General features: G+C 36.1%; 1 protein-coding gene across 2 annotated transcripts; it reads right to left on the bottom strand.

Annotated features, from left to right (window-relative positions):
* Positions 1-5,446: 5,446 nt before the first annotated feature.
* Positions 5,447-9,109, bottom strand: LOC112029954 (disease resistance protein RPM1-like). 2 transcript variants are annotated; one of them, XM_065778198.1, is made up of 3 exons: positions 6,227-9,109; positions 5,776-5,823; positions 5,447-5,673 (listed from the first exon to the last, which is right to left on the bottom strand). In XM_065778198.1, exon 1 carries the CDS (start codon positions 8,342-8,344, stop codon positions 6,272-6,274), a length of 2,073 nt encoding a protein of 690 aa, XP_065634270.1. In that variant the 5' UTR covers positions 8,345-9,109; the 3' UTR covers positions 5,447-5,673; positions 5,776-5,823; positions 6,227-6,271. The 2 variants fall into 2 exon arrangements, with proteins under 2 accessions (XP_065634270.1, XP_065634271.1); XM_065778199.1 differs by having other exon boundaries at positions 5,776-5,818.
* Between the last annotated feature and the right edge of the window lie 6,836 nt (positions 9,110-15,945).

Here is a 15,945-nt window from a genome sequence, read left to right as displayed (position 1 = left end):
TCACGGAATAAAGCCAATTAGATGGTTGATTAAATTCAACCTTACAATCTCCCCCTTTGGCTATTCCGTGACAAAACCCTACAACAGACTCTAGACTTAAACGTGAGTTGGGAACAGTTGGAAAACTCACTCACACCTAACTCTAGATTCTGTAAGCTCTTGAACATATGAATAAGTAACTCCTGAAACACAATAACATAGCAATATCATTGTATGCAGAAAACTTAATAAGCATATGGAGCAAAATAGGCATGATCAAGCAAAAATGAACATAAGCACAAAAGCAATAATTCATGGCAAGATCAACAACAGTAGTCACTTAAGCAAAAGTGATTACTATGTTCATTCACACAGGAAATGAACATTCTGACATGCAAAACAGATAAACTCAATTGAAGAGAATCATTTGCATGTCCAACACTCAACCAATGCATACAAACATATATGCATCTAGGAACAATCCTACAAGGGCACAAGAGTGTTGTACTTAAGATAATGCAAGGCATTAACAAGTACCAAAACACAAAGCATAAAGGCTGCATAAGCAAAGTTTTGCAAATACATGGCACATACCATAAAAGCCTACAAACATGCAAAAGTGCTAGAAACAACCCTCAAAGCTTACAAAAGCAACAATGAGTATAGACCATAAACATAAACCTTAAAAACCTACAAAGGTACTAGGTACAAACAGATGATAAAAAATACTTCCCTTATCATATCACTCCCCCTATCATGAATCATAGGAGCTGTGATGAACTTGAAACATAAATACCTGTAACCTGAAACACTTGCACAAAACACATTAGACCCTCAAGGTAAAGTAAGTAATAAACAGACAAGTATAATGTAACAATTAAAAAAGCGATCAAGAACATGATGTGAAACATGTGAGTAACTTGATCAAACACCAAACACCAAGACAAGGTTTACTTATTAACACAATGTCTTCTTCCCCTTGGTATATGCATCTCCCCTATGGAATATCTCTCCCCTTACGAATGTGCACGAGAAATGGAATTACTCCCCCTAAGAATGTGCACAAGAGTCATATAGAAATGAAAAAACTTTCCGGTATTCTACTCTAGAGTATACTCTCCCCCTTTTTGACACGAATAGACAAAGGGGTCAAGGAGGAAAAAGGGCAAGAGATGAAGGTATGAAGAATGGTAATTATGCATGAGGGGTGCGAGATGAATGAGAAAATGAAGCTCAATTGACATGCTAGGATGAAGAAATAATGTATGAACCAATGCATGACAAGGGTAGCAAAGGTGTGTGCAAGAGGTGGCAAAGTGCAATGCATGACCAATGCATGGAAAATGCACATGTGGGGTAAAGTGTGTTAAATACACAACCAATGAACCAAACATGTTCCTAATGAGGAAACATGAGAAACCCCAAAGTTTGAAACTCATCGGAGTCCAAACAAGCGAGAAAATGTCTAAGAGGCATTTCATCAAACACCTAGCGTGCACACTATGAACAACAATGTGAAACAATGCATGAACACCATGAAAACCACCCTAAATACATGCTCTTTTTGCCACAAGGGGCCAACATCCAAAGCAAATCATCAAAAGAAACCAATCCCATACAAAATTTTGATAAAAATTAAGTTTTCCCAACCTCTATGATGAAAATCCCAACCAAGAGCACAAAACTCACCAAAACATAATCCAAGGATTCAAATCAATGAAAAGAGTTTAAAATTACCTTAGAGATGTTAATGGAATGAAAAACCATTCAAATTAGTTGGGTTTTGATGTAAAAATATTGAAATAAGGGTTTTAGAGAAGATGGGAGAGGTTTAAAACAAGTTTCCCACGAAAAAGCTCTTTAAAAACTGATTTCGGGCATTTCGCGACTGGGCGAGTCGTGAGTGAGTCGCCAAAACCTTCTGTGTAAACTCGCGATTGGAGCTCGCGACTAGGCAAGTCGCCAAAACGAGTCGCCAAACTCGCGACTGTAACTCGCGACTGGTCAAGTCGCCAAAACGAGTCGCCAAAACTCGCGACTAAAGCTCGCGACTGGGCAAGTCGCCAAAACGAGTCGCCAAAAAATCTGACACTTGTTTTTCATCACAAAACATGTTTAAACACTGAAAAACAATGTAAGCACTAAACATGAACACAAAGAGTGATAAAAATCACTTCCAAAAGCATATAAAATGATCAAAACCTTTTTGAATTGATCCATATAAAGTTGAGCACACACACATCTTTAAACAAGTACAATCGAACAAATGAATAGGGCATTCATTGAACATTAGGCATGTGTGTTGTGTGTGCGTATCAAGTGTGGAATAGTCCATAGTCTAGAGTGAAGCTTCAATGATCAATTCAATCAAGTCATACACAACTAGTACTAAGTCAAGTAGTCTATCTCAATTATAGAAATGAACATATATGACCTCCACAAGAAATGATACATATCTTTGAAGCTTTTCATTTGGCTTCTTTACAATTCATATCATTTGATCTTTTTGAATCAATACATCTCATTTTAGAGATCGATGCTTGAAATTTTTGACATTTCAATTTGATGAACAAGCCTTTGGCTTTTTGGGGCATCATACATTTTATTTTGGTCGCTTTCCCTTTTCCTAGTCAAATACTAGTATGTGCGACAGGCTTTTGCAGCTCAATATCTCTTTTCATTTGGAGATTTACATTTGATGAGCTCTTTAAGCAAAAACAACAAAATAAAGAGTGGGAAGATATATAGGAACAAGTCTATGCATATCTCAAAACCAACAAGACTATTGACTAATCATTCATGACAAGTTTGAAGATCGATTTACAACAATCACACAAAGATGTCAAGATTTTTCCCACAAAGATATAAGTGCATAAAGAACAAGCTAAGCTCATAAATGCACAAAGTCATAAGTAAAAGGTACAAGGCAAAACTCACATGTGACATGTGCTCAAACATATACGATCAAACTTTTTGAATTTTTCATTTTTTATGTGGTTTTGGATTTTTACTCACACAAAACAAAGACATAAAAGTAAGATCAAAACAAAAACAATGCATATGAATAAATGCAAGATGCACAAAATGCATGAAAATATAACATGCAATGCATGAAGGGTCCCATAAAGATCGAAAGAATTAGATCAAGGACCAAAAGAGTAAAAGCTCAACCATAGGAACCCTTCCTCATCCAAACAGAACGATTGTTTGGAATGAGTGTCTCAAGAGAAGTGAGATGAGGGTTGGAAGAATGAGAACCGGAGATGCACATAGTCAAGGAGTTAAGAGCATTAAACATTTTCTTAATCAACATGCTATTTTCAGTCAAGACCGGTTTACCCTTTTTAGCATAACTTCCAAGAAGCTCAAGTTTCTCTTTTCTTTTGAGAGCATGAAACTTAGAGCAATGAGGTCTTAGATGACCAAAAGCACCGCAATGGTGACACACAATGTGTTTAGGTCCACTAGGCTTTTTGGGAAGGGATCTAGCAACAAGGTTTTGTTCACTCTTCAACTTATAACATTGAGGTCTTATGTGACCAATCACACCGCAATGGTAGCAAGTTGGAACAAACTTAGATCCCTTCAAAACCTTAGGTTGAGACCTAAACGGAGGCTTTGACTTAACAGCCTTTCTCTCCACCTTTTGGTTTCTTTTATGTGGAGGAATGTACACCGATTTGTCCTTTGAGGTAGAACACAAAATAGGCACAAAATCGGGTACCACAACATGATTGCAACAAATATTTTCACCCTTTTTAATAGTAGGTTCAGCAATCAAACGCTTGACATGCATCTTAAGAGAATCATTTTCAGATTTAAGATCATCAACAAGTTTGTTAGACAAAACAAGTTTAGCATCCAAGTCCATATTTAAACATTCAAACTCTTTCATCTTTTCAAGAGAAATTTTAGCAAGTTTTTTATATTTCTCAACCAATTTGTTGGATTCATTGAGCTTAGCAATCAAATCATTTTTTTTCACAAAATAACTTGCTCAAATTCTTTTGAAATTTCTTAGCCTTTTTCTTGAAGAGTTTGTCATTTGGAATATCAATAACATCCAAAGATTCATGTAATATAGCATCACAATCATGAGAATTATCACTTATAGAGGCATTTTCACAAACACGTGGCATGTTACATTCATCACCAACCAAATCATATAAAGAGGCATACAAAGCACAATCCATGGCAAATAACACAAGGGGTCAAGGATCAAACTTAGGTATTTAAACCACAACAAGTGTATCCGCTCTGATACCAATTGAAAGTTCAATATGGGTATGAAATACCCTTGAACGTTTAAACCTCAAATAATAAAATCACCAATTCAAGCTTTATATCAAACAACTAATGTGCGGAACATGATAACAAGCTTATAACAGAATTGATAAACAATCTAAGCCAATATAAACACATCCATAGCAGTAAATATAAGGCAAAGATAAAAGGAAAGAAGATGCAAACACACGGACAACACACGATGTGTTATCGAAGAGGAAACCGAAGTCCTCGGCGTAAAACCTTTCCGCCGCCCTCCAAGCGGTGATAAAATCCACTAAAGAATATAGTTGGGATACATGAACAGCAGAAGACTCTCCAAGCCTAATCTACCCAAGTACCTAAGCCTTCCAAGCTTCTTGCTCTAACGAGGTTACGCCGAACCTATTTCTTCTTTAGCTTCCTGGATTCCGCTACTAGACCATAGCATCAACCAATGTATATTGGTTCCTTCCAAACTGCTTCCCTAAGCACCAAATGGACCTTCTCACAGACGTGAGTGTGGTGAGATAAGGATTTGGTAAAAGACCTCTCAAGGGTATTATAATGGAGAGGAAGAGAGTAGAGGAATTTGAAGAGTCTCTAAGGTAAAGATTGGGGATGAGGCAATCTTGTTTTTCTCTAGAGTTTCTCTCACAAAATTCTCTCTGGAAGCTCTTTCAATTTAGTGGGTATAAGGGTGTATATATAGTAGGGTGAGAAGGGAATGCAAAACGTCAGTTTTTGCCAAACAGGGTTTACTCGCGGCTTGTCCAAGTCGCGAGTTCCAGTCGCGACGTAACGGCCTGGACAGCCTGGAATTTTTGTCCTGTAGCGTGACAGCTGGCACGACCCTTCAGCTTCCCAGTGTGCCTTTCACGTGCCTGCCTTTCGCGGCTTGCCAGTCGCGATCCACCCGCGAGCTCTAGCCGCGAGACTCTGTTTTCTTGCACACTCTTGAGCTATTCTTCACATCTTCTCACACACTACCCTTACAATTTTCCCACATAAATACAGGGTTACTAAGTGCTAAATTACAAGCAAATTGGTCACGGAATAAAGCCAATTAGATGGGTGATTAAATTCAACCTTACACAAATTATACACAAATGTCATTATATAGAATTTTAGCTATTATATCAAAGCCATTACATGCGGTCATACCAATGAAACACTTAAACCATTCTAAAGACAACAAATACAATTCAACTAAAACATCACTCTTTTGCGTAGCATAAGTTTGATACAGAAAAGATTATAAATTATAACAATCTTGATACAGAAACACTAACACATTACAACAATATAATGACAAAGGCAACAATGAATGGGAGAATCAACCACTTATGTTTTGGCTGGTTGAGAAAAGAGCAGTATCTTGTTTGTTCTGGCACTTGTAAATCCTTGGAACATTGGCATTTGAAGCTAAGCCTACAGTATTAACAAGAGCAATATAAATAAAAAGTTAAATGTAATAAAAATGCAAAAAAGAAAAAGGTCTATAATGTGTGAAAGGAGGAAATTCAGGCTTACCAACTATAATTCATAGGCAAGTAAAACTTAAGCACTCAATCATCTTTCCTGTCCACAATAAACAAACATGGTAATGTGAATACTAACATTAGTAAAAGAGTTGTCTACAAATTAGAATTTGAACAATGCTTGTTGTCCAATTATTGCTTCATGCTACTCACAGTGGTATCTATAAAATTCTTGATTAGTTTCAAGCTAATTGTCATAAAGCAATTTATTTGTTAGAAGCAGTAATATAAGAAGGAGGAAAAAACAGGGAAGGGGAACCATTAAATTTTCAATATGTTTCCAACCGGAAACAATGTTTATGATCATTTTCTGGGTTGAAGTTGGTTAACAAAATGGAGTAATGGCTTATGAAATATGGTGTCTGTAATTGCATGTGTGAAAGACTTTGGTAATTTACAGTAAATGTAACAGTCTAATAATAAATAAGTGGGTGGGGACGTACCTGTAATTTCCTGAAAGTGGTGTGGGCACTTCGGTCCTCCACGAATCAACTTCGTAGACGCTTTAACAATGCTGAATCACCAAGCGTGTACCAAATGTAGTTTTCTCCATGAGTCCTATACCAGAATTCAACAGAGGGAATATGCTTGACTTTCCAAAAATCAGGGCCTTCATCTGGTTGCAGACTAAGAACGAATTCAGTTGGCATTTCAGTAAATTCCAGAATTTTGAGGCTTTTCAGATGGTGGATGCCAGAGGGCACCTCCTTCAGCTGTGGGCATTCTCCAATTTCAAAATTTTCAAGAAAAGGCCAGGCACCTTCATCTATTATCAGCCTATTCAATCCTCCCAAATTTATAAACCTTAGTTTCTTGAGATTCTGGAAGCTTCTTCCCTCAATATGTAATTGCTCACCTCCGAATCCATCGCAAAGCAAAAGACACATCAAATTAGGCAGAGCTTGAAGGACCTTTAATGGATCTTCCATTAATCTTGACCAGCATAACTCAATTTTAACTATATTCTTGAGCTTGGGAATCCATTCTGGCAACTTTTCTAGTCGCCCATATAGGCAGATAATTTGTAGGAGGGGAGGAGGAGAAGGCAGCGATTGCAAATTAAGAACTTCTTCCTCACTTGTTGCTAAAATTTGCAATGTCCGAAGGTGGCTCATTTTTTGTATTGCAGTGCACAAATCCATCCCATTCTCTTTCTTCAATTTAGAGATCCCCAACTTTCTCAATTGTGCCAAACTTCCCAATTCTGTTATAAGAGTAGCGCTGGTGGCTTCAACATAAAAAAGCTTTTGTAAGGACTTTAAAAACCCAATGCCATTTGGTATCTTTATCCAACGGCAAGAATCTATATTGAATTTAGTATCATCGTTATAATTGTAGGCCGCAAGATATTGTAGCTTACGAAGCTCACTAATCTCTACTGGAAGCTCAGACACAAGAGAACGTTTCAAATCCAACGTCTCTAGGTTGTGCAATTTACCTATGGACTTTGGAAGGATTTGCACTTTTGTATCTCTTAGGCTTAAATATCTTAGATGGAATAGGTTTCCAACTTCTTTTGGAATGCAATCAATAGGAGCACCTCCAAAATGCATTACTTTAATGAGCTTGAAATTTGCAAAACAAGTAGCAAGGAAAGAGTTTGGCACTTCCTCTACCCTCAAAGTGAGAATAGAATGAGTTTCGTAACTAGTAGCACTCTGCAAAGAAGTTTTTACATTATTCTGAATTGAGAGACGTCGAGCAATTCTATTAAAATTTGGGTAGTTTTGCATTAAGACCAAATGAAAATCCAATTCCTTTGACCTAGAAAGAATGACCTCAAGCATCATATCATGAATTCGACAACTTCTAGTCCTGCCAATAAAATCGACTTCTTCCACTTGAACCAAGCTTCTGTGAATAAGCTGGTTTAAGTAGCCTTGTGCAACCTCTTCCAATGTTATCCCTTGCATTTCTTTTACAAAACCTTCGGCAATCCAAAGTCGAATTAGGCTTGCACAGTTAATGTAGTAATCCTCTGGAAACATGCCAAAATATAATAAGCAAGCTTTGAGGTTGTAAGATAGATCATGATAACTGAGGGATAGAATTTTGGCAATATTCTTGAGATGAGGATTACTTTTTAGCTCTGAACTAAAACTATTATGAAATTTGAGCCATTCATTGAGAACCTTGTCTTTGGTTGACAAAAGACCCCCTATAGCAACAATTGCTAGTGGCAACCCTTCGCATCTTTGAACAATAGCATGTGATAACTCAAATAAGCCAGGGGGACAATGCCCCCCTTCCTGTTGAAACACCTTCTTGCAAAAGAGAACCCAAGCTTTTTCTAAAGGTAGAACTGGCAGTCTATACAAATAATCAGATGGAGCAATATCCTCATTTCGAGATGTGATTAATATTCTACTGCCTTTTTCATTTTTAGGTAAAGCAAGTTCTATGTAATCCCAAAAACCTTTTTCCCATAAATCATCAAGAACTACGACATACCTATGCTCATGCAAATATAGCCTTAAATGCTCTATTAGTGTCGTTTGTTCCATTGCATCAATTTCCACTGGAATAAACTTCTTCCTTGCCTTGTAGAATTGCTTTATCATGTTCCTTAATAGCTCCTCTGTCTTGTATGATTGAGACACTGTGATCCAAGCATGACAATCAAAGCGTGTTGCCACCTTATCATTTTCATACACTTTTTTTACAAGAGTGGTCTTACCAACCCCCCAATACTAACGGTTGAAATCACCATGCGATCCAATGGTCCTTCTACTAGCCAATTTATCAATCTGTCCCTATGAGACTCAATGCCCACAACCTCTGCTTCCTCAATGAAAAGGGCTGCCATTCGAGGGTCATGCCATGTAACACTTCTAGAGTTATTGCTTGGTCCCCCTTGCTCTATAGTGCTGAAGTGATGGCTTACAGCCATCTCTCTCTTTTCCTTGAGATTATTGCTTATATCTTGAATCTTAGAGGCTATCACATATCTTGCTTTTAGTTTTTTGGCAAATTGAATAACATTCTGGTGAAAATGGAAGCATTGCTTTTTCCCAAAAGGTTGTTTTACGAAATGAAGTATGTATTCATCAATGACATCTTCTATCTGATAAGCTTCTTCCCTCACCTGTTTCACCCATGTTTTCACAACGTTGCCCCCGTCTTCATCCCTTTCAGCCCTTATATCTGCATCCTTCAGGAAAGACTGAATAATCTCCAATTGACTTTTGATGCTTGTAACTTTGCTTTGGAAACCCTTTTGCAATCTCACTTCTTGGACTAACAACGGTAACACATGCTGTATAACTATACTGACTGCAGTTTCCGCCTTTTCTCCTCCCTTCTCTTTCTTTAATTAATATGTAGGCACTCCTACAAAAAAATAAAAATAATTTATGCATGTAATTTGAGTTGAGCGCGCCGATTGCCTGTAGTCCGTAGATATTAATACGCGTACAGTTTTTAGCCATGGCGGTTACTGGTTTATGCATGTAATGTAATTTATAAGGTGTGGAGTTGAATATAGCATTGACTATTGATGACTTGCCTTATTTTCTCGTATGTTGGTTATACTAATACAAGCCATTACTCTGTGCCAGGTATGAAAAAGTTTATTAAATAATATTTGACATATTTAAATAAATATCAATAAATAAAAGAGAGATGCTACGTCTACAACAATTTTACAACAAATCACAGGTAGTTAGTTGTTATTGGTTCAAATTTGAAACTAACACTAAGATTATTTTTTTGCCCCAACAATAACAACTAGTAACAACCTGTCACTTAAGATTTGTTGTAAAAATGTTGTAGACATATCATTTCTCTAAATAAAAATGTCAAAAAAATATTTTACGGAATAGATGAAAGAAACATAATTAAATTTGAATTTGTTTAAAGAAGACTGAATATATTTTAATTCGAATTTGTTTTAATTTATGTTGGTTTGTGCTATTTTGATAAAATGGTTATTTTTAATAATTAGTTTTAACTCATATATAAAATAAAATTAAAATATACATTTTATAATTTATCAATCCCTCGTGAGGAACGTGATATATAGTCAAAAGTCAAAACCCAATATCTAAAGTAAATATAAAAAGCACAGCATAGAACTTAACTTCAATGAAATTGGCAAGGACCTATATATGTACCTAACTTTTTAGCAATCATAAAAATAGTTTAATATAAATTTATTTATAATAATAATAGAAAAATGCGCGTGACGGACACCTTTGCGGCGACTTGAAATAGATTATACTTTAGACAATTCTAAGGTTTTTCCGTTTTAAGCAGGAGTTGAATATAAGAGAAGTTTTTTCCTTTTTATATAGAGCGAATTGGATTTAGATCTGACCTGAGCTGACGAAGAAATATGGCTGCAGGTGATTCGATCTATTTTGTTTGAGGGATGGATATAGACAAAACGAGCCACACAGTGCTATTGAAGAAAAACAGAGACATGGGATTTCTCTATCAATTGCTCCAAATTTATAGAAACCAAAGATGTAAAGAAAAATTCCGAAACCAAATAAGACGGCAAGGAATTTTTCTTACGTAAACAAGCAAAGCAAAGCAAGGTAAATTAAAAGGAAAACCTCTTGATGCTCTCATTTTTCTTTTATTTTTGTTGTTTTAATAATTTTTTTGTGTTAAGGAGCTTCTGAGTCTTTATTCTATACACAAATCTGTCTTTTGGTTTTGAAGTCTGTACATAAACTTAAGTCTATGGCTCTGGACTTAATAGTGCTCAACAAAGGACATTATGCTCTCACTCCATAGCCTAACCCAACTCGAAATTCATCCCAATTTAGAAGGCCCAGACTCCATTTAAAATATAATAGTACCCGAAAAGAATAAACAGCCATCACCCGACACCGTCCTTGTAAATCCGATTATTTTCCCTGTTTATTCTTTTATGAATAGAATATAGATTTCAGCTTTTAATTTATAATATTACAATAGATAGATATAGTATATATATAACAACCATATCCACAGTTGAAGAAGAAATCATTACAATGCAAATTAAAACAACCTAAAACTAAAACTAAAGAGAATATAAACCCTAGCAAAGCCACAGATAATTAGAATCTAACAATTATAAGTAGAAAATAACAAAGATTATTGTAGACACAATCAAAATGTAAGATGAGCAAATTAGACCAGACCTGAGCTGAGGAAGAAAATGTGGTCTCACTTGAAAACACCCAGTGGAAACCGTAAACTCCACTCCCTCGTAAGTCGTACCCCTGTGCGTGGATACTACTATTCTTAGAGTAACGTTTTTCCTAACAGTTGTTAGAAAAAACGTAGGACGAAACCTATTTTTTTTAGAGTTTGGCAACACTTTATGTTCCATGACCTAGATGCTTGCTTAAGTCCATAAATGAACTTTGCAACTTGCATACCATATCTCTTGGTTCTTTGCTATGAAACCTTCCGGTTGCATCATATAGATTTCCTCTTTAAGATTGCCATTAAGAAAAGCAGTCTTGACATCCATTTGCCAAATCTCATAACAGATTTGATCAAGCAATCAAGACATTTGGTTTTGAACAAAATCTTGATGAACCATGTGTGTACAAAAGACATCAAGATAAAGTAGTAATGTTCCTAGTGCTTTATGTTGATGATATTCTACTCATTGGAAACGATGTAGGGGTAATGTCATCGGTAAAGGTTTGGTTGTCAAGCCAATTTGATATGAAGGACTTGGGTGAGGCTAACTTTATTCTAGGGATCAAGCTTTGGCGAGATCGCAAGAATAAGATGTTAGGCTTATCACAAGCTGGATATATAGATAAGGTTCTATAACGGTTTAGCATGCAAAACTCCAAGAAAGGATTACTTCCTTTCAGACATGGAGTTCCTCTGTCTGATGACCAAAGGCCTGAGACTCAAGAGGAAGAAAACATGATGAGACAAGTTCCTTATGCTTCTGCAATGGGAAGTCTCATGTATGCCATGCTTTGTACTAGACCAGATATCTGTTATTCAGTTGGCATTGTCAGTCGATATCAATCAAATCCAGGACCAAAACATTAGCAAGCTGTAAAGCATATTCTCAAGTATCTACAGAGAACGAGAGATTATATGCTTGTTTACCGTTGTGAGGATTTGATTCCCATTGGCTATACAGATTCAGATTTTCAATCGGATCTAGATTTCAGAAAATCCACTTCAGGATGTGTTTTCACCTTGGGAGGTGGAGCCATTAGTTGGCGGAGTATTAAGCAATATTGTATTGCAGACTCCACCATGGAGGCAGAATATGTTGCTGCTTGTGAAGCAGCAAAGGAAGCTGTATGGCTCAAGAAGTTCCTTTCTGACCTTGGTGTAATAAGAATGGAGCAAGTTCCAATCACATTGTTTTGTGACAACAATGGAGCAGTTGCACAATCTAAAGATCCAAGGAATCATAAGAAAGGAAAGCACATTGAGAGGAAGTACCATATCATTCGAGATATTGTTGCTCGTGGAGATGTGGTGGTTGCAAAGATTGAAAGTGCAAATAATCTAGCAGATCCATTTACTAAAGCTTTGCCTCAAAGGACTTTCGAGTCACATTTGAAGAGAATGGGAGTTAGATTAGTGCACAATAGTCTTTAGGGCAAGTGGGAGATTGTTAGGATTAGTGCCCTTAAATCCTATTGTATGATACTATGTATGATATTAAGTTTGACATTATGTATGACTTAATATTATGTTTAATAAATTTGTTTTATTATTATCTGAAATAATGGTAACATGAATATTAGGACATTATCATTTAGTCCATGAGATGCATAGTATGTGATTTATGTGAAGAGTCACAGAAGATATAAATTACAAGTTCTTTGTAAACTTAGAATTATGGTTCGTAGTCGGTGATGAAATTGGGCATTTCATCTGCGAAGACTATAACATATCAACTGCGATGATTTGTCTTGATCATGGAAGTGGAGACTTCTAGTTGATGTGTTAATATGTTTTAAGAGTTAAGACATATTGAACTGGACCGCTGTGAGATTTATTATTCTCCTAAAAACTGTCAATTGAATAATAAATCTCACGACTTACATTTGCATGAACTCTTAATCCTGAGAGAATAATGGACCTGATCATGAGGTGTAGGTTGCTTTGATATATCAGGAGTGAGATCTAAAGTGATGGTTAAAACCTCAGTATGTTAGGCAGCCACATTTAGTGTTGATGGAACATGTATTCTCAAGATGGAATTCATAGTCTCTTAACGGAGATATAAAGTATTCCCTTGAGATAAGTTTAATGAGTTTGTTATTCAGAGAGTTAGGCCTAACCACTTTAGTAAGACTAAAGTATATATTTATGGAATTGGATTTCATAAATATATAATGAATAACATTAAAGGATTAGACCGGGTACTCAAGGATTAAGATGTAGTAATTTACAAAGTGGCAGTCTACATTAATGACTTTGTATTACTACGAATATTTTATGAAGGGGTTGCATGTATAATAAAGTCTTGGGATATAATTTATAGATAAGACCTAGAGTGCAACTATATTTATATAGTGGTATTAAATATAGTTAATGGTAACTTTGGACTTGTTAAGAGTTGACAGAAAAGCCCAAGGCCCATTGGAGCTAGTGTTTTATTGGTCCCTTTTGGTCCCACTTCAAGCCACACACTTAAGCCCAATTAGGAAGGCCCAAAAGGCCAGCCCAATTAGATAAATTGGTTAGATACAAAGGGAAAAACGTTCAAATTTTTCGGTGTGTGAAAAACAACATTGAAATGGTGTGTATGAGAGTTCTAGTCACTCTCTAATCATCCCTTTGTTACCAATTGAGAGACCACACATCTTGGGCGTTAGTGGAATAGGAGTGAAGATTAAAAGTATTCCCGAGTACTTCAATCTTCGGTTTTGAAATTCACCGCTTCAAGGTACGATATCTTGTTCTCAAAATTCTGAAATTTACTTAGTACGTGTTATCAATATCGAATGAAGTAGATCCGTTTAAAACTTAATTTCCGCTGCACTCATCTTTATTTCCTTCACCTCTCACGTGCCTGCCTTTCGCGGCTTGCCAGTCGCGAACCACCCGCGAGTCCTAGTCGCGAGACTCTGTTTTTCTTGCACACTCTTGAGCTTTTCTTCACATCTTCTCACACACTACCCTTACAATTTTTCCACATAAATACAGGGTTACTAAGTGCTAAATTACAAGCAAATTGGTCACGGAATAAAGCCAATTAAATGGTTGATTAATTTCAACCTTACACAAGAAGTGAAAAACACAGACATGAATGCAATCCAACATGTAACTCAACCAATGATCCAATCAATATATCAAGATCTCAAAATCATCTCTCAACAAGACTTTTAAGCACATGGATCTCAAAAACACACAAACACACACACTAAACAAGTCTAACCAATTTTATATTTCAAAAACAAGTCAGGACAGTTTAGTGAGCATACATTAGCATATGTAAAACCTTGTGATGGCCAAATCACATTGTACTGGCACATGTATCAAGAGTAGCAAAGAATATTGCGTGTTGTGTGTGAAAAATATCACAAGATTGCATATGTGTATACATGTTATGACGATTTGAAATATGAGAAAATCACTTTAACTCATACACAATCATAATTGTTTGATGGGGACTATCACCTTCGAGGTACATCCTATAATTCCCACATCTCCTAGAATACACGCTTGTAATCATATTTAAAAGCACTTATGATCTTTTTGCTTTTTATTTTCTTTGTATATTTTTCTTTTATTTAGCATATCATGCATGGGCATATAAGAGAGAGAAAAGAAATACTTATTGATATTTGACATTCCAATTTTGCTATGCCGAAACACACAAATGTCATTGACACTGCACTTTTGCTATGTTGAAGCATACAGGTGTCATATTATGATTGGCAGGCAACAGTGGTGAGATAATTATTTATATCTTTCTCTTAGGATTTTCTAGTTCTTCCCGTCAAAAAAAGTGATACGAGTGTTAAGTTCAAGAGATAACTTAATTTTACTCATCACAAACAAGAGCCACAAAGCTCACTTGCTTAGTTATGCATAGAGATGCTCATCTAAACTACAAGAGATACAAAGTTTAGAAAACTTTGTTTTAATGGCCATCCAAGGTACATAAGTACCAATGTACACATAACATACATTGTTTTTGTATTTTTCTGATTTTTCAATTTTTATTTTTATTTTTTTATTTTTACATGAAAAACAAAAAATAAGCAAAGCTGAAAATAAACAACCAAAAACATGTTTAAGCAAAGCAAAGTATAAAACTAGATTGACTCAAAACAGTAAAGCAAAACACACAAGTAATGCAATAAACAAAAACAGGAGGATAAAAGAAAGTGATAGAAGAAAGTGATAGAATCACTTGGAGCCATTTTCCTTCCATACCTTGGAAGAACCTTTCGGTGAATTAAACCTTTGAACCAGTGGTGAGGGGGAAGAATTGAAACCGTTCAAGTTTGAAAAAAATATAAGGGCTTTGAAAAGATCTCCAAGAGGAGCAAGAGAGGATTGAAGCTGATTCTGGCTTCCAGATGCTATCATGTCGTTGCTTTGTTGAGTGACTAACCACTTATAGTAATTTGGTCGAGTATGACTGGCAGCTCCACAATAATGATAGAGATGCTGCTTCTTCTGTTTAGGCTTTTGAGAGTTAGCCTTCTTAGCCCTAAGGTTCTTAACATCTTTCTTATCCTGCTTAGGGGGTGCTCCTAGGATAGATTTACCCTTGTCTAAGTTCTCATTAGCTAATTCAGTTTTAACATCATTGTTCTCAATTTCAACATTATTAGTAGGAGAAACAAAAACAGTAGCACTAGTATTAGAGGAAGAAAAACCATACCCTACACCTACTCGATCCGAAGCATATTTCTAAATGCTGAGCATCTCATTAAGCTTTGCACTTGAAGTCCTCTTCAATTGAGCTCTGACTTGAAACAACTCCGCTTCAAGCTTCTTGGTCTTCTCAGCCAAGAAATTATTCTCAAACCTCAGTGCTTTAATAGTCTGATTAGCCTAATCAAACTTTGTGGACAGCTCTTCACGATCAAGTTCCACATCACTGAGTTTCTTAGTGGCCAGCCTATACAGTTTCTCATGCTTCTCAGAAAGCTTGTACAGTTTTTCATAGGCTGTATGGATATCATCTTGATCATCCATCTTCTCACACTTAGAATCCACCAATTGT

Source organism: Quercus suber, unplaced genomic scaffold (genome assembly GCF_002906115.3).
Source record: "Quercus suber isolate HL8 unplaced genomic scaffold, Cork oak 2.0 scaffold_175, whole genome shotgun sequence".
In the NCBI taxonomy this organism is placed as follows: Eukaryota; Viridiplantae; Streptophyta; class Magnoliopsida; order Fagales; family Fagaceae; genus Quercus; species Quercus suber.
This window is presented reverse-complemented; position numbering and strand designations above follow the sequence as displayed.

Bases quoted from the DNA above. Each gene is read 5' to 3' on its own strand.
- LOC112029954 (XM_065778198.1), bottom strand. From the start codon at position 8,344: ATGATAAAGCAATTCTACAAGGCAAGGAAGAAGTTTATTCCAGTGGAA.